At 33.8% G+C, this 20,308-nt stretch overlaps 1 protein-coding gene across 1 annotated transcript in view; it reads left to right on the forward strand.

Annotated features, from left to right (window-relative positions):
• Positions 1-19,036, forward strand: part of LOC128181669 (heat shock 70 kDa protein 12A-like) — a 29,453-nt gene extending 10,417 nt beyond the window's left edge. The window contains exons 2-5 of the mRNA XM_052850151.1: positions 5,170-5,501; positions 14,013-14,237; positions 14,423-14,582; positions 17,259-19,036. Coding sequence (XP_052706111.1) covers positions 5,196-5,501; positions 14,013-14,237; positions 14,423-14,582; positions 17,259-17,914 — 1,347 coding nt within the window. The 5' untranslated portion in view covers positions 5,170-5,195 and the 3' untranslated portion in view covers positions 17,915-19,036. The remainder of the gene's footprint in view (positions 1-5,169; positions 5,502-14,012; positions 14,238-14,422; positions 14,583-17,258) is intronic.
• The last annotated feature ends 1,272 nt before the right edge of the window (positions 19,037-20,308 follow it).

Here is a 20,308-nt window from a genome sequence, read left to right on the forward strand (position 1 = left end):
TTTCATTTTCTTCTGTTAGACTAGTTTTGTTGGATGTAACGGTTTGTCTGTGAAATTGTCTGTTAGATTTGGTTTGTGACGCTGAGTTGCTCTGTGATGCGAATCGTTGTGATGTTTTCCTTTGAGGTACATTGTCAAAGTCAAAACCAGGGTCATTAATGACGTATGCCTTATCCTGTACGAAGGTGCAAAACATACTGAATGGAGGGTACACTACATCATTGTTTCTTTTGAAGAGAATAGCTTTGTCGCGCCACTTGTTTTGGTAGTTCTGAGGAAATTTGTGAATAACTGGGTTTACTCCATCAGCTGTGTCGAAGTAGCTCAACGTTTGACATTACTTTGGGTCATCCTTTACGGCACTTATTTCGTTCAAGGTATCGGACAGACGAAAATAGTCCAACTTGTTGTTGAAGTCAAATTTCTCGATAACATCATTTAACTTGTTCTTCAGGGCCTTTGTGATTCTGTTCGGGCTGCCATAAAAGGAATCCAATCTTTCACATGCTCTTTTGATCGCAAGAGATGAGTCACTTCACCTGTTCATAAGGCTGTCCTTTAAGGTTGTGTATCATAAGGTCAAGTTCCACGGATGGCGAGGCATTAATCTCCTTCATCACTTTCTTGAATGTATTCTTCCATGCCAAGTAGAACTCTGAATCTCCAACGAAGGGGTTCACTCGTTCAAGAATAAAGCTTTTCTTAGTTAAAAAGTTTGACATGTACATCACAGCTTGATTGAGTTCAGAACTTGTGTGTGAATTAAGAGCATTAGGATTTGATGTACAACTTCCTTCAAAAGGCTGGGCTGATGGATTAAGTCTTTTGTCTGGTACAGAATCTGTCTTAACAACATTCTTGGAAGTCGTCTGTACATATGTATTTTCAGCTGAGAATTGTTCTTGAAGGTGTCCATTCACTTGAGGTGACATTTCTGCTTTCATAAGATTACCGGTAATTGAATCATTGATATCCGGTTGAAATGGAGGTGGGGAAGACACATTTGGAAACACTGGCAGATTTGTTGTCACATAAGGGGTCCTTATTGGCGCTACGTGCTCTGGTTTTGGTGTCAACAGTCTGTTGTTGTCGTTTTCATTTTTCTCAACATTCAAACTCTGATTCACCACATAACGATTCGTGTGTGAAGTTGTCCAATCACTGTGTAAACAGTGTTCACTATCATTGTCCAAATTCTCTCGAAATTCCTCCTGAAGAATTTTTACACTAAGTTCAGCTAATTCTGTGTCCTCTTCAGCCTTTACACGTAACAGCTGGCTCTCTATAGTAGCTTTCTGCACAAGGGCTTCAGCTTCCACCTTTGCTCTTTGACGCATGAGGTCATTCTCTCTGTCAACAAACTCCAGTTTTATTCGTGCTAATTCAGCCTTTATTTTCTGACTGTACTCGATGAATGTGATCTGGAGGACTTGTGTACTGATTTAATTGACATTGGCCACAAATGGGAAGACATGACAGTATTGGTTATTGACCATAATCCTCATTGGACAGACGCGGAGAGGAAAAGCAAGGAAAAGTTCTGGATGCACAAACTCAAATCATTCAGACCTGATGGCATGAACAAACAAATGGACTTCACTAAAATGAACGTCTCATAGCCATACATCACCTGACACCCACATAGTAATTTCATCAAATCTGTCACTTGCGCCTCTTTCAGTTATTAGTTTCATTTACTACTTTTTATTTGTAAATCATTTTTTTAATAATTTCTTAATCAATTTTTTTTATCTCTTTTTAATCAAAAATTCGAGTCTAAATCAGAAGTGCCGTACGAGTTAACAACGGGTGTTCATATTTTCATTCGGACGTCAGTTTTTATTAGCTAATGAACTTTATCAGGCGCGCAGTTGGCAGTCGATTGACTACTTTAGAGCGATCGGCGGCAGTATCAACACCTTCTTTAAAATTGTGAACGAAAGATGTTTATAATGTAGCTGTTCTTTTTTATTGTTTCTAAAGAAGTTTAATAGTAGCTTTAGATTTTATTTTATTTGTTTCTTACCCATGTAATTTATTTATTTATTTTTGGTCCTGAAGAAGGGACTGGTTGTCGCGAAATTTATATTATATATATAATTATATATATATATATATATATATATATATATATATATATATATATATATATATATATATATATATATATATATATATAAACAATGGTTGAAACAATGGCAGAGGTACAGTATACATTATAGATAAAGCGAAGAAAATGTACACATGTTCAAGGAGGACAGAATGATTCGTTAACTTTCAGTGTAAATTTACGGAGTTATTCGGGCGTTATATTTTTTTTTAATTTTAAAGTAGACATTAATATTAATGCACAAAGTGTTATCCTTTTTTCATAAACACCACAATTTTGTAATGCTAGAAGTCACACAATACATATCAATACAATCCACATATATTTAGTGAATTTATTCGTTCATCTAAATCTTAACACTGTTTTACAATAATGAACAGTATGTTAACAGTGATTTTTTCTTCTTTAATTTATTGTTTTCAATTTAAACAATACAAATTGGGTTCATTGAATAAACGACCTTTAACACAGTCTGTTGTTCTTTTTCATTGCAAATGAACTTGGACTCATTGGAAGATTTTTGATTCACTTAATTGTTTTCGGTAAATTACTTTTAGCAACAAAGCTCAAAGTTGGGCAAAAATAATAAAGTGTTTCTCTTGGAAGTGCTTATGTATTATATTTATGGAAAAAATTGGTTGACAAAAATGAACAGTATGTTTACAGAGATATGAATAACTATACAACACCATCTCAAAGCTTTCACTAAGAATAATAACATGAAAAGGAATTTACACAGAGGTCTGCTATGATCTTGATCATTATACCCCCGCAAACGAAGTTTTACTGCAAAGGGAGGGGTTATTGTCATTTTCTTGGTTTTTCTTTAAAACAATTAAATAAAAAAAGATAAATTTGTAAGTGTAATACTGTTATACATATGTATTTATAGTGAAATTCTGACAATTTTGATTTTAATTTTCTTTGTTAACTATTTTTTTCCACATTTCTAGAATTTTTTTTATTTGTATGTGTTCCAAACCTTTATTATTCAATTCAATTATTTGTCCCATATAAAATTAACCTTGCGGGGGTATTAGTCCCATTAGGACAGTTCTAGTTGACCTTCAAACTTTGTTCACGGTCAGTGCACATTCCTTATAAACGGACAGACTTTTGGAACAGTCTGAGCAAGAGTGGGCTAATAGGATAGAAACCATGATCCAAAATTTGATTTGATTTCACAGCCTTTTCCCAAAAGCATTCTATTGGGGAAGAAAGCTAAGCCAAATTGGGTCTAAATTGGGTCATGGGGAGATATTGATATTTGGTCTGGAAATGTTCTTTTCATATAGGATACTGTGGCCTTATCCTGTGACACAGACACTTAGTTCAATGTTCCGACTTTACCCAAAAGCAATATGTGGGGAATGTTTGAACCAGAGTCACCCAAGAGGAGAGATAATAATAATATAAGTTCCGGACAAGTGTTGTCGGACGGACGGTCAGTTTTATCAGTTTAAGACGCCCACAGAGCTGGGCCTCAAGCTTACGTATAAATATGACATGGAAAAGCTGAATACTAAGGTAGTAAGCAATTGATTAAAGACCACTATTCTATTAAAAATGCATTGCTTTTATAGAATGTAGATACATGTATTAAGATTATTGAGCAATTTACACAATCATATTTAAACTAGATACGATGTCGTTACCAGTAACGAGAAGGTCCTCTGTTTGATTTTAAAACGATCAGATGCAATCCTGAAGAGTTACGGTCAGACGAGACCTATCTTCCATTATTTTCTATTTTCTCCAATCTCCGCAATGTGAGATTTACTACGTAATTCAAAAATTATACTTTCATGTTATAACGATATTTTTTCTATTCGGATATATAGTTTCAATTGAAAATATATACTGTGGCTTTATAAATAAGTATTTAATTGCATTTTGAATGATACATGTATATAAAGAAACAAATCAAAATATTCTAACTCCAAAAGTAGCCCGGTAATGCATCCTGAATTTTTGGACATGAACAGGTTCAAATGCAAATAAAGAAGGGATAATCTATCATGGAAAAAGATCTTAAAATGAGAAACGTTGCAACTGTCGTTAAAAGATCTTTCTAAACTATAGATATCTAAACCAGATTATTCAAATATATAATGCACCAATACCAATCAGTTTTTATCAAATTCTCAATCGTTTTTGAGATACCTAATTTTTGTTTGCCCAAATAGGTTCTTAATTTAAGGAACCTGCCCTAAATCTTGATATAATTGAAAAAAGTTCTCGGTATTTGCAACATGTTTTGCTCTATAAGTCATAACAAAATGTTCCTTAGTCTTGAGAAAAATGAGACAATCGGTTTTAAGGGCCAGTTACGTGTCTCCCTAATGGAAATTGCTATGTCAGTTGTGAAGATAGAATGTTGTTAAAAATTTCATTCTGCAAGACATATCAATTATAATAATGAACAGATTATTTCTGATTGAAAGTTGCGTAACATCAAAAAATTCATAATTCTGGCCCCCTTACACCCATTTTGACGTAATAAGTTGTCATTTTAGCGAGCTAAACATCAAAACATTAAGATGAAACACTTTTGGTTAAAAAATCCTAAGCAAAATTTCATTCGTTATAGAGATATTTTGAAAAGTCTCTTGATAACTTAAGAGGCTGGCCCAGAAATATTAGTACACTGTATCATTGAAAAGGTTATCTTTCGCTTTATATGTTTTCATAGATTATTTCATTGAATAAAATATGAATGAGAACGTTCCATTTGCGTATAAAACACAATATTGTTCAACTCTAATCTATTGTATACCTATCCTGAAAATTTTACATTGGTTCTATAAAATAGATGAGAGAGAGAGAGAGAGAGAGAGAGAGAGAGAGAGGGAGAGAGTATGACTCATGTCAGATTAATTTCTAAATGGGAACCAATACTTACGGAAATGCCCATTTTAATGGGTATTAAATCATTTGGACAAAAGCCATAATTAATGTATATTTTATTAGTGTTGCATTTATTTGATGGAAATTTTATGTTTAATGTTTTAATTGTACACATTATCTACACAACATGATGCAACCCATCTGTTTTACAGGACAAATCGAGTACAGATTACGAAAAATGGCAGACAAGAAAAGAATGCTTTTATCAGCTGCTATTGATTTTGGTACCACACATTCTGGTTATGCATTTTCATTCAACTTTGAAGACAACCCAGACCCTCTCAAAATCCCAACCAATCGGCTTTGGGTGGCTGAAGGTATTTCTTCTCTGAAGGCTCCGACATGTGTTTTGTTGAGTCCAGAACAGGAATTTATGGCATTTGGGTATGAAGCAGAGGACTTGTATTCAGAAATGGCTCTCGATGGAAACCATCATGATCATTATTTCTTTGAAGGATTTAAAATGTTCCTTTATGAAACAAACGTAAGTACAATAGGTCACTGAATGGAAAGTGTGCTTGACTTGGATCACCTTCTATACTTTTGTGTGCACACTTAGACAGAAATGCAATATTAAACAGTTGTTGACTGTGGTCGAGGGCAACAGTTGATCTGTCGGACCGGCTCGTAAACTGTTGCACAAGGCCGAAGGCCGAGAGCAACAATTTGCAAGCCGGTCCCACAGATCAACTGTTGCCCGAGACACAGTCAACAACAGTTTTGTTATACCCCTTCTAATCAATAACAACTTTTCGTGGAATGTGACGTCACCGGTCAACAGTCTTTTTTAAAAGTCGATTTTAACAGTTCCAATCTAACAATTCCAGTCCAACAGTCAAAATGCTGGACTTTTTTTCGTATAGAGTTTTGTAGTAACTGTTTCACAGGGGTATAACAATAGGCACTTTTAATCAACTTTGAACAAAATTGCATCAACTTACTTGGGTAGTACTATTGTTATTTTCGAAGTATTTTATATATTTTGTTTTGTTTAAATTTTCATTCACTTATGGCAAACATTAATCAAAAGTCTGACTGTTAATATTTTTTACTATTAATCCATTTTTAAAAGGTCAAGATCTACTAAATGATTTCAGACTATCTTTTGGTGCTAGACCCAATATGACGTCATAATTGATTTGATGAATCTTTTCCCGTATTTGACGACTTCAAATGAATTATGTAGAAAATAAAACAATATTTTGACATTCTATATTTATTCACGGGAAAAGTAATCCCGGTACCCATATTAAATTTGACATCATTTAAAGAGCAGGCCAAGAGCTTATTTAATGCCGTTTCTGGAGAGACTGTAGGCATTCTAGATATATTTTATTAGTCTAATATGGACAAATCTCCAAGATTCGTTACTTTTATCCTTCATATTTTATAGAAAATGGTTGTTTAAATCATAATTTTCATTTTGTTTACCAAGAATTTAAGCCCCAGTGCACCCTATGAGACAAAGATATTGTTTTGAGGCCTCACTAAAAGAATTTATATCTTGAATTTCATAAACCTGTAGGCACCTTTCATTTACTAGATCTTGACCTTAAGTAAACTTTGGACGTTGTCAAGGCATTCTGTTTATTTGCTATACTTTCAAAGAATATAGCATTAATTTTGATCGCAGGTTCTTTTCCATGCCTTAAAAATTACACCTACTCTCGTTTTTTAAAGCTAATTAATGCTTGCATACAGTAGTTTTTTGAAAGTTACTCTTTGTTGTTATGACGGACATACTTTTTTGGGTAGATCTCATGTATTGCGTGCTATGCATTTGATTGTAAGCACTACAAATTATGTTTACAAAAATATCAATTACACTCCACATGATACTGCTTTATTCATATAGAGACGTCATTATGTATGGCACGCCAAATTCACAAAAAATGAGCAAATCATAGTTTCACAGTCGATAAATTAGGTTTAACGGTCGTAAACTGTAGTTTATTGACAGAAAACTATAGTTAACGACGATAATCTATATTTTACATTTGTATACCATAGTAAACGCGATCATCTTTGTTTCAGAAGTGTACATCTATCATTTACACTGAAAACAACCATTTGCGATTGAAAAGCATAGTTTAATTGATAAACATAGTTTCATGATTGTGAAACTAGGAACAGCAACTCTTAACTATAGTTAAAGAACGTAAATTATAGTTTACAGATGTTAAAATCTATTGTTAACGTTATTTGCAGACAGTTGACGAATGCTAAGCTAAGTTGATCTGTCTGTTATTAAACTTGTGCAATATATTTCGCTGATAAATATAAACTAACCTCTCTAAACTATGATTTACATTCGTAAACTATAGTAAATAGTATTCATTTTATTCACATTATATTTAGTTGCACAAATCTTGAAATTATATTTATCAGATAAACTTTCCTTTGTAATTGCAAATAATTATTTTAAGTGTAAATTATACTTAGCACTTCTGAAACGCAGATGACTATGGTTTACAGATATGAAATACAGATTAACGTCGTTAACGATAGTTTACTGTCTGTAAACTACAATTTATCACTAATAAACCTAGTTAATCGGCTGTGAAACTATGTTTAATTCATTTTCGTGAATTTTGCGTGCCAAAAATATTGCACTATAGTCCGGTGTTATATAGCGCCTTTTCCCCCTAGCCATCTTTCCCCCCGGTAAAATGGCTATATAGCAGTTCTTCCCCCCGGAAAAATGGCTATATAGCAGTTTCCCCCCGGAAAAATGGCTATATAGCAGTTTCCCCTCACGGAAAGCTGACTATATAGTGGGCTTTCCCCCTTTTTATAGCCAGATTACCCCCACGGAAAACCTACTATACAGTGGATTTCCCCCCATTTTTACTTTCCGGTCATGTTTATTGCGGACCATTCGTGACAATAATTTGCAATAACTGATATGATATTAATTTCTCACAAAAAAGGATAATTATGGCATTTATTAATACATAGAATAAAATACATGGTTTTTCAACCCCAAAATGAACTAAGGCATGCGCCTTCATAACATGCATGTGTCATCATCGTTTATTTCACCTATTCTCAGCCCTTTTTGGAACACCTTTTACACGGATTTCGGAATACCTCGAATCTTTTTCATCTAATCGATGCTTATCTACAGTTTTGACTTAAATAAAAATATGTTCATGTGGTCGTCTATAGTTTTTGAGATATGGGGCCCTAAAAAATACATATTTCTTATAATTGGATTTTAAACATCGGGCTCGAAAACAACAAAGGCTCCTACCCTGCATGGGGGCTTAAATTTTTGGTGTCATCTACTAGTGGTATACCACTATCAATGTGAAAATAGGTTAATTGGTCATCTCTAGAATTTGAGATTCGGGTCCCCACTTATAGAACACTATTCAATCATTATAATGGGGTTTTAATCATCGGGCCCTGAAACATCAAGGGCCCCTACCCTGAGGGCTAAAATTTTCAGAGTCATCTTCAAGTCATCAACAAGGGGCTTGCACAAATTCAGTATATCCCAATGATAACCTGTCCCAGTCCGTATAGCCCATACAGCAAGTAGGTAACCTAACCTATCACCAATTACAGCCAATGCAATATATACAATCTGCACATGCACCGATGCAAACTCATATGCAGCACCAACCCCAGAATGTACAGTCGAACACTCCCCAGGCTACACCCCAATGGGTTAGTGATATAGTTTCTCAGCTGAAAAACATGAACCAGAAATTAGACACTATCGACACCTCACTCTCAAGCATGAAAAGAGAAATGAAGAGTTTAAGTAACCGTGTAGTGAAAGTAAAAGAAAAGCCAGGAATTAATCTCGAAATCATTGGAGGATAATGAAAAAAATACTTCCAAAGCTCTAACTGAGCTTTCGGAACTGAAAATGGCTCTAGATCAGTCCCTTCAAGAAAATGCGCATATGCAATGTGCAATGTAGGTCAATGCGGGACAACTTATTGTTCTTTGGTATCGAAGAGGCCCAATCAGGAGAACAAGAAAACTGTGAAGATATTATTATGTCCTTGTATGATTCAAAATTAGAAATCAGATCTGAAATCCTAATTGAAAGGGCTCACAGGATTGGGTCAAAAAACAATAACAAACCACGTCCAATCGTTGTAAAATTTAATAGATTTCCACACCGGGAAATGGTCTGCAAATGTTCCTACAAGCTTAAAGACAACCATATATCCATTGGAGAGCGTAGGAAAAAATTGCTGCCAATTTATAAAAGGGCCAAGAAAATAATCGAAAAGCTGTCTTAGCGAGGGACAAATTATTTATCGACGGAAAACTTTACTCCGATGATGGGCCCGTCCAGATGAAGTCAACGCCAACCCAACCGAAGACATCGGGAGGAAGAGGACAAAAACACGACAGAGGGAAATAGAGGGGTCAGGAGAACCAAACTGGACTGCGCATACCCCGGTAATAGCATGGAACATACATGGAGGTCTCGAAAAAAAATTGAGTGAGAGAAATTTCAAATCATTTTTGTGTACATACGACATTATCTGTCTTTCTGAATGTTGTATTGGAAAGGATTTCAACATCAGTGCCCAACATTTTCAATCATTTGTGTTTCCAAGGAAATCAGGAAAATCACAGGGCGGGGGAACAGTAGTGCTTATAAGAAATATTTATACTCCGTTTATATCCTTCGTGGAGTCTTTACATGATACTATTGTTTGGCTTAAGATACATAAGAGTTTTTGTAATCATACAAAAGATATTTATATTGCATTTACTTATTTTCAACCTAGTAATTCAACTTTCTTAAAAGAAAAGGATATAGATTTGTTTATGGAATTAGAAAATCAGTTAAGTTACTACATGTCTTTTGGTGATATTTTTGTTATTTGGCGATTTTAATAGCAGAACAAAAACTTTGCCTGACTATATTGTGAATGATCTGGTGCCAAGTCTGTACTGGACAACAACTTACAATACAGCTCCGACAATCAGCTGACTGAAAGGGTCAACCCAGATCTAGGTCACAATGAGTACGGACAGCGTCTATTGTCATTGTGTAAATTTTCGGGCGTGCGCATTGTTAACGGTCGGCACAGTGGAGGACATTCCAATGACTACATTTTCAACGGCGCTCGCGGACTCAGCACAATTGATTATCTATTAACTACATATGATATGTTTGATTTTATTAGTAAATTCATTGTCTGCAATTTTACCACTTTCTCAGACCAGGCACCGCTACATATTGAATTTAAATGTACTACACTGCTAGACCCTTGTGATACGTCTAGCTACTATAGAACTCGAAATGTTTTCAGATGGGATTCTTCTTATGTTGATTCATGTAACAATTTTTTTTAACTCTATAGAGGGCACATGTAACTGTGTGGATTTCGAAAAAGTTACTTCCCAAAGTGACTTAGATGAATGTATGTTAAAAATTACAGACATGTTGAGTAAAGATATTGGCAATTTTTTTTTATGTACATGTAAGTTCTAAAAATAGTAACCAGTCCAAACCAGCTAATTCAAGGTCAAGGTATTCTACTTATCTGTCTACGAACGATAAACCCTGGTTTGATGAAAACTTGAAGTCTTTATATAGAGATTATATTACAGATATTACATATTACAGCGTTACGTACATTCAATGTTTGCAAAAATGATCAAAATCACTTGAATTAAGTTAGTAAGAAACGTCCATACAAGAAACTAGAAGCAAAGCTAAAGAGGTCGTATAATCAAATTGAAGGTAACAGGTTAAACATTTTGAAGAAAAACAACCCTAGACAATTTTTTGCCAAATTCAGAAAAAGCCAAAATCAGTGGGAAATGTTCCTATCGAAAAAATTTTGATCATTTTAAAAAAATTACCCATGTAGATGGAAGTTCTGATACCAATTGTGAACAAGCAACTGATGAGTGTGTTTTTTATGATTTAGATAAGGAAATCGATGTAGATGAAATTAGAAAAGCTATTAGTAATTTGAAGCGGGGAAAATCAATGGAGAAGATGGTATTCTGAACGAATATTTTATTAATTTTCAGGAGCATATGTTGCCTTTGTTATACAGTCTATTCAATTGTGTACTAGATTTTTTCCTAAAAGTTGGTCTTCTTCCATCATTATACCTGTTTATAAAAAGGGTGATTGTACAAATCCTGACAATTATAGAGGTATAAGTCTGGTTAGCAATATGGCTAAATTGTTTACATATATTGAACAACAGACTGTTAGATTGGTCGAAAACAAACGATGTAATAACGGATGCCCAGTTTGGATTCAAACCTAATTGTGGTACACGAGATGTAATATTTGCTCTCCATTCTATTATAACAAATACTTTGTGCAAACGGAAACGATTGTATTGTGCATTTATCGACTTCAAGAAAGCTTTTGACTCAATTGATAGATCTAAATTATGGTTAAAGTTATCTAAAGTGGGCATCCAGGGTAAATTGTTAAATGTTATTAAAGCTTTATATAATGATGTTAAATCTTGTGCTGTCGTGAATGGGCACTTAAGCGATTATTTTTATAACAATGTTGGTTTTATGCAAGGTGAAGTGCTATCTCCAATTTTGTTTAATCTATATGTAAATGATTTTGAAATTAATTTTTTGAAATCTGGATGCATACCGCACGAATTATTATCATTAAATCTGTTTCTACTAATGTATGCAGATGGTATGGTACTTTTCTCTGAATCTGTTGAAGGTCTACAACTACTTTGAAATGAATTGTCACACTATTGCAAAACTTGGAACTTGTGTATAAATGTTGAAAAATCAAAAATTGTAGTTTTTAGAAATAAGGGCAAAATCAAATGTAATGAAAATAGTGTATTGGTAATGTCGTATTAGAAATCGTGGAACAATTTACTTATTTAGGAATAATTTTCCAGTACAATACTAAATTTACAAAAGCTGAAAAGCAATTATCTGACCAGGATAGAAAGGCAATGTTTGCGCTTAGGAAAAATATTAGAGGCATGATACTTAATCATGAAACATTATTAACGCTTTATGATTGTTATGTTGGTGGCATTATTAATTATGCTTCAGAAATTAGGGGCTCTCATAAAGGTAACAATATTGAAAAACTGCACCTTGATTTTTGTAAGCAAACCCTGGATGTGAAAAGGTCTTCATTTAATGCTGCTGTGTATGCAGAGTTAGGTAGAATACCTCTTATTAAAAAAGGTTTTGTTCAATTTTAAAATTTTGGAAGGATGTGTTATGTAGTAATAATTGTATTATACAAAAGTGTTACGAAGAAATGTACATTAACTGCGAATTACATGGACATAAAAATTGGGCTTCTGATGTAAAGAAAATTTTAAATGAAATAGGGTTAAATGAAGTTTGGAATAAACAAACAATTGATTCACTTACTCTAAAAGTCATAAATCAACGAATCGCAGACCTGGCTAAACAAGATGTTTTTGGTAAAATAGAAAATTCGCAGAAATGTCATTTTTATAAATATTTAGTGGATGGATTTTATCTTCAATATTACCTTAGATAGTCAATTCCTGTAAAATTTCAACAGTGTATATCAAAATTAAGATTGTCCTCTCATCGTTTAGCTATCGAAACTGGAAGGTTCAATAATACACACAGAGCCCAAAAGAAACTGCTTTTCATGTAAACATTATGTTGAAGATGAATTCCATTTTATTTTAGTGTGTCCAGTATATATTGAATACCGTCAAAAATACATTAAAAAGTATTTTTATGAGAAACCATCGATGTTCAAGCTGTTGCAATTGTTTAATAACGAAAATTTTAAAGATATGTGTAATCTCGGTAAATACATTTATTATAGTATGAAATTAAGAAACGATATATGTAATTAAGGTTAGATGTTGTTCTTTTTTATTTTTTTTCGCCTTTACTTATGTCATTAGTTTTCATATTTAAGTATGTACAATGTAATAGGGTCTCCTGTAAAATACCCACTTCTGTACTTTAATATGTTTAATTTGTAAAGAATGAATGGAAAAGTGGTAAACCACTGCCACTATAAAAATATGGTGATATGGTCATCTCTAGTTTATGAGACATTGGACCCTAAAGAATATGCACTATAATTATAATAATAGGATTTTAAAAATCGGGCTCTGAGCATGGGAAACAAACGTTCTCTAAAACAGAGGTTTAGCCTGGATGAAATTTTCACAAACAGACAAACAGTCTGATAAATGTATCAAGAAATTCTTAAAACATTCTCGTTTAATACAATTTCAGAACACAGAATTATGCATTAGATATAAGTGTATAACTTGTAAAACTTTTTTCAATAAATTCCCTAAATTAAGTTCTATGTGTAATTCCATTACACACATGTTCAACTTTCAGCATTGTCAATAAAAATAATAAATCGGCAAAACGAAACTTAACTTGTACAGTTGAATGCAGATATACATGTATGCAACCAGGGAGTGTAGAAACATTGATTTTGATCCTTACTGGATTTCCATAAATATTTTTTTTATAAAATCTGAACCAAAAATGTGAGGGAGAAACCCTACAATGGGGGAAAACCTACTATATAGTAGCTTTTCCCCCGGGGGGGAAAGGCTACTATATAGTAGGTTTTCCGGGGGGAAAAGCTACTATTGGGGAGAAACTGCTATACAACACCGGCCCTACAGCTTTTTACAGTTACTATCACTTTTCGTCGATTTTGAACGATTACTTGTTATTGAAGTAGAATTGAAATCAATGAAAGGAAAATATCATAATTATTTTTGCTGATACACGTCATTTTTTAACCGAAAGAATTCACAGGAACAATAAAATATTTCAGATAATTGAAAAATCTGACATCTTTTATTTTTGTTTGCAATACTAGTATGCTTATTTAGATTTTTTTAGCAATGTCATTTAATCTGAAAAGATAAAGGGGAAGTTTCAGAGGAGAAAACTTCAGATTGTTTTACTCTGACTTGTAAAAAATAACTTAAGGACATTTATGAGAATCGATTTATTCAAGTAAAAGTTATACATAAATATCTTGGCACAGAGTTTACAGAAGTTATCGAAAGCTCTGATCAGAGATGGCATTGGAAAACAAGTCCCTGCACTTGATCTGTTTGCTCATGTCATCAGATACCTGAAAAATCACATGTTGAGCGCCCTAGATACCAAGGGAATCAAAGTTTACAACAAAGAAATTCACTGGGTCTTGCCAGTACCAGCTAAATGGAAAAAATCAGGGAAACAGTTCATGAGAGAGGCTGCAAATAAGGTAAAGGTTAAGAAACACACAATACATCTAAGTATATATATAACACTGGCGTGTCACATTTACAGCTCTGGTAACACCAACAGTGAAACAAATATTTAAATGTATACATTCTGTATTTGGGTATATCATTTCATAGTGATTCTAATAGGTAAATAATAGAAAACTAATTTTGTTTCTTCTGTAAGGCTGGTATACTGACCGAGCAGCTGACCTTGTGTGTGGATTCAGAGGTAGCCTTGTTGTACTCTCAGCGTATACCTTCAACAAGCCTGATGGGAAGTCCTGTTACCCAGTCATTTCTGTCCTTCAGCCCAGAAGCAAAGATCATGATAATTGATCTGGGAGGTAACGTATTTCTATTTAAGGTCTTCCGTTTCCACCGGAAGACCTTATAGTGATTGTTAGGTTTTTTCTTTCTTATTATTTTTTCCCCTTTTTGTCTTGTGAATATCTCAGAGATGTCTGGATGGATTCTCATTAAACTTTCACGGATAATGCAGGCACCTAGCATCAAGGGGGGGGGGGGCACGGGGGGCCTGCCCCCCCCCCCCCCCCACTTTTTCTCGCAGCAACAAAGGACTATGTGCGGTATGGTCACATATCTGCCCCCGATTTCAACCAATTTTTAAATAGGATCGTATGAAAATGAAATCTTCACAAATCATTGTAAAGAGGATGCCTATAACTTTAATCTTGATTTTAGTCATCATTGCTCACTCGCTGTTTATCTATGACGTCACTTAAATGACCTAATTCCCGCAAATTTGCAAACAAATGAAGATATTCTCATTTTTGCTCTATATTTTGCATTCGGAAGTATAGAGCGCAGGTCTGCTCAAGTGCGATTTTACCATATGTTTTTCTTCAGATAGTTATACATATTATACTAAAAAATGGTACTTGAGCAAGCCTGCGCTCGATGTTTCCCAGTCGAAAAACCATCGGAAAACACCCATATTTTGCTACAAAACATCAATTTATCAAAATAATGCAATATTCATGACAACATTTCTACATTATGACGTCACTGTGGTGATAACCTTTTACACCTTTATTTCCAATATGATTTTAACTATCTTTCACCTTATTTTAAAGCTCTTTCTAAAACTTTGATTTTGGGGGGCAAAAATTGCATAAAACCGCACTTAGTCCTTTTTTAAAATTTACATATAAAAATTTGAATTATCATAGAGTTGGCCCCCCCCACTTTTTTTTGGGAGTATGTAAAAAATTGATATGAAAATAGGGAAATAAGGAATGAAATTGAAGTTATATACTATGAGAGCCCCCCCCCCCCCCCCCCCCCCCCCCCCAAAGTTTAAATTTCCTTCTTTTTTTTTTTTTTTTTTTTTTTTTTGCTTGTCAAGATTTTTTGGATGAGTCTGCCCCCCCCCCCACTTTCAAAAACGATGCATCGTGCCTGTAATTAAAAATAATAAGGACTATAAGATTACAATTAAAGTTTTCCTAAATTCACTTCCGTTCGTCCGTTTCCTGTCCCGCGAAGAAAAGCTTGTCACCTCGAGATCTCAAAAACAGTATAAACTTGAACAACCAATCTTTGAAAGATGAGAGACCTATAGCTGTAGATGTGTTTAAACTATTTTGTTTTTTTCGTCGTAACTTCCAGTCGTCATCAAAAGCACTTCAAAAATAATCATTGTTACGCATTAAATTCATTTTTAATAAAATAAATATATATGTATAAATCTATACATAGATTATCTATGCGATGTCAAATCAACAAAAAAATTCTACTTCCGGTGAGATATCTCAATTATCTCAGGTAGCTTTTTTAAAAACACATGTACCCACGAGATCTCAGAAACAATAAGTGATCAAGACAAGAAACTTTCATGGATGATAGACATTTGATTGAAGATGTGTTTAAACAGTTTCATTTTGTCTTCCGTCACTTCCGGTCCCACCGAAAGAGTTCAAACAAATCGAGCTGTTTATCAGTTAAAATGTTTTCCTTTGATATTTTTAGTTAGATAAATGAAAAATAATGTACAAAAAACAAGTATATAAGAAATATTTAATACAATTTATATTGAACACTTCCGTTTGCCAGTTTCCTGTCCAGAAACCAAAAACCCTATTTCGACGAAATCACAAAAACGGTAGCGACTTGAACAACCAAACTTTGTGAGATGATAGACCTTTGTATGTACATGTGTTAACACTATTTTGTTTTATCAGGCGTAACTTCCGATCGTCACAGAAAGTACACCCAATTTTGATTTTTTAAAAATAGTTTGGTTATTTAGCATTGAAGTAACATTTAGCTTTAGAAATACAAAAGGTCATCTACACATGGTAGAAAAAAACTTCTACTTCCGGTGAGACATCTCAAATATTTCAGGTAGTCTTCTTTTTAAAAAAACAAAGTACACACAAGATCTCAGAAACTGCGATAGATCAAGACAGAAAACTTCTATAGATAATGAACATTGATTATACATTTGTTTAACGGGTTTCATTTGGTCCTACGTCACTTCCAGTTCTTACTCAAAGCGTTCAAGCAATAGAAGATTTTTTTAACTTTAGATTTTTTAAAACATTTTACTGTATGTAATGTAATGTAATGTAATGAACAGTGACGAATCGTAGGTTAATGCACTAAAATATGTACTTTCAATTTCTTAAATCACTTTCGTTTGTTCATTTCCTGTCCCGAGACAAAAACCATTCCTCAACGAGATATTATAACAAAAAGTTGAACATCCGAACTTTGAGGAAAAACAAGACAATGTTTGAAGATATGTTTACTATGTTATAAATGATCCGGCGTAACTTCCGGTCGTTACAGAAAGTACTAAAAAATTGACATTTAGTCTTTTTGTTTTGTTTCACTTAGAAATGATTTCTTGGAAATTCTTTTACAGTTTTTATTGTATCTAAATTCTTTTAAAAGATAAATGGATTTTTTTTTATACCGATAAAGACATGAGGAACGGAAGACCTTTTTGTTGATATTGATTTAATTTACATTTATATTTTGTGTTGTTTGTTTGAAAGGTAAAACAGTTGATATCATCATTTATCAGAAACAGTCAAATGAAACCTATGAAGAGTTGCACCAACCAACAGGAGGACCCTGGGGAGGCACCAAAGTTAATGAAGCGTTTTATCAAATGATAATCAAAATAGTCGGGGCAAGCTGCTTCCAGAAATTTAAAGACGATTTCAAGGCAGATGATCAGGACATCCACAGAGACCTGGAAATGAAAAAGAGGAAAATAAATCCAGAGTCCAACTCCAAAATCACAATTAAAATCCCGTTCTCGCTTCTCAAGACATTCGAGAAAGAAACGGGCGAAAAGATGAAGGAGGTGATCCAGCAGACGCATTATGCCAACAAAATTACCTGCAGAACGCAATGTTTTAGAATGGAGGCTGACCTGTTTAAAGAGTTGTTTCGAGAACCAATTAACATGCTTGTGGAACACCTACAACAACTGATGGCAAAAGATAATCTATCTGATGTATCGACTCTTCTGATGGTAGGTGGATTTTCGGAGTCTCATATGATGTTAGACGCCGTTAAGAATGCTTTTCCCGCTAAAAGAGTCATCGTTCCAGTGGATGCTGGTTTGGCGGTGTTAAAAGGAGCCGTATTGTTTGGTCACCGATCAAATTATGCTTTGGAACCAAATCCCCCCGGCCTTTTGTGAAAGCTGATCATTCTCAAGCGAGAAATTTACAAAGTGCCCGTCTTGACTTTGTCAGATTTAAAAAGTTCATTAATTGTGATTCTACTATGCTCAACATTTTATTACATCTGTATCCTTTATTATGAAACGCCCTTTCTATTACTTAATGCTTTGTGATTCTTGATTTATATTAATGTCAAGAGTTTATTTCTTGGAATAAATATTGGTACAAGCTTAAAGGGTCGCAGTGGAATGACGATCAGAGAAAAATCAGTAACTGAAATGATAATCAGTGGTATTATATAAATAGAGCCTGTTTATGAGGGTAACAGTTGAAAATGACTTCCCCGATAAATACATTGTCAACCGACGCGAAGCTGAGACACTTTTATTTTATAATACTGAATGTCTTACTTTTAAAAAAACTTACTGCTTTTATTTTCATTATTTATTTATGAATTCTACGGAAAACCGTACGCGCATAATTTACGACGTAATATTGCTTTCAACAAGTCGAAAAATTATTATTATTAGATATCGACGTATTTTGTGTTATCAAATGTTGTTCTGTATAATAAAACTTTTTCGAAGATTTATTCCCCCAGAGCCCTCGGAAAATATGATTTTTCTTAGGGGATAAATCTTCATCATGCAATAAATGTATAGAGTTACATGATGCCAAGTGTGTTGCTAACGCTGAGGGTAATAAAGCAGATTATAAACTGCGTCCTAATTAACCAATCAAATTTCAGTATTTAACATGATTAATTTGACCAAGATGGACCAGTAATTTATTATAATACTATCGTGTAGCAGTTGTATTATAAATTAAGAAGCATCTTTCTGTAAATGTATAAACATAACTATCATATTGTTTTACTAATTTATAAGAAAGCACAATGACTTGTACATGTGAAATGTCACATACTTCTATAATCAAGGTCAAAATTAAGAAAACTCTTTCTTTTTCATTAAAATTTTTTTAAAGAATGCTGGTTTAACAATAAAAAGAAAACCATACTAACTATTCTCCATATATTGTGAACCTGCTTAAGAATTTGTGAGTGGGCATGTATTTTATTCAGTACCACCCAGATTGTTTAATGTACATCCCTCGGCAATCACCCAACTACAATGTTTGATATACTACAGTAACAATTGTTATAAAACACATTTATCAAACTCTACAAAATATGTAAAAAGAATGTTTCCACTGTACAATATGCAATTTAAAATAAAACATACAAATATATCAAAGAAGATTATCTTATTCTATTGATACAATGATAAATTAAAAAACAACAACAATTTAACACGATCAGTTCAATAAAGCTTCCAATACTGACAGTATATCACATTTCTGTTGATCCTTGATGCTTTATAACATTTACCACCAATGTTATATGAATGGTGTACACTATCTTGGTCAAGCACTCGGTTTCTAGCCGTGCCCTCTCATGCTACATGTATATCTGCCACCCCCCCCCCCTGAAGACAAGCCCATCCACCCCCTGAACTCACGTTTTTCAGGGGGGTTTTCTGAGTGAAAGTTCTTTGACACAATGTCTGTCATGTCTTCCCCCTCTGGGTGCATTTGAATAGTTTCTGATGCTGGATTTGTGGCCTCTGTGAATGGTCTCCATTGCATGGCTGATTTTACATCAGTTGGGCCATGTCTGACACTTTACGAGAATTGAACCCTTTATAAAGGTAGATTTCGGAGTTTGATGAGCTTTTGGATGGTAAGGATTATTTTCGGGTTAAGTTCCTCAATATATTGGGGGTGGGGGTCTTTGTGTATTTAGCCATTGACACAGATTCATGATGAAGCTCAGCAGACCGCTTGGAATTATGACTCTTTCACATATTTTATGGTATGAACTGACCGGTTTGCCAAAAAATGTCTTTAAAGGAACTGGTGGGTTTTTTTGTTGATAAGATATATTGGAACAAACAATAAAAGGACAGGAAAATCGAATTCAGAGCTCTTTTTTTTTAATGGGAACTAAACTATTTTAACTTAGTTGGCTTTAAAAAACCAAGTTGTAATACAGTACTTGGGGATTTGAAGACAAAATTAAGAGCAATATATCTTCAACGTTTTTTTTAAAGATAAGAGGTTGTTATTAATACAATTGTTGTGAATTGAAGCTATTGAAATCCTTATCAATTTCTTTTGAAAATTGACCTTGATTTATTATACTTTTTCTATATACTAATACATACAGATTTATCAGTTAGATAGATCTAATTAGATTATTGGTTCCCTAGCCCAAACAAAACACACAATTTAATAAAACAACAATTTTGCTGCATATGGACGCTAGCCAAAGATTTACATCCTCTCTGCTTCTCTACCATAGAGATGTAGAGTGGATCGTAAACCCTTGACTTGCAAAGATGTCGGACTTTTGA

This window comes from Crassostrea angulata, chromosome 1 (genome assembly GCF_025612915.1).
Source record: "Crassostrea angulata isolate pt1a10 chromosome 1, ASM2561291v2, whole genome shotgun sequence".
Lineage (NCBI taxonomy): Eukaryota > Metazoa > Mollusca > Bivalvia > Ostreida > Ostreidae > Magallana > Magallana angulata.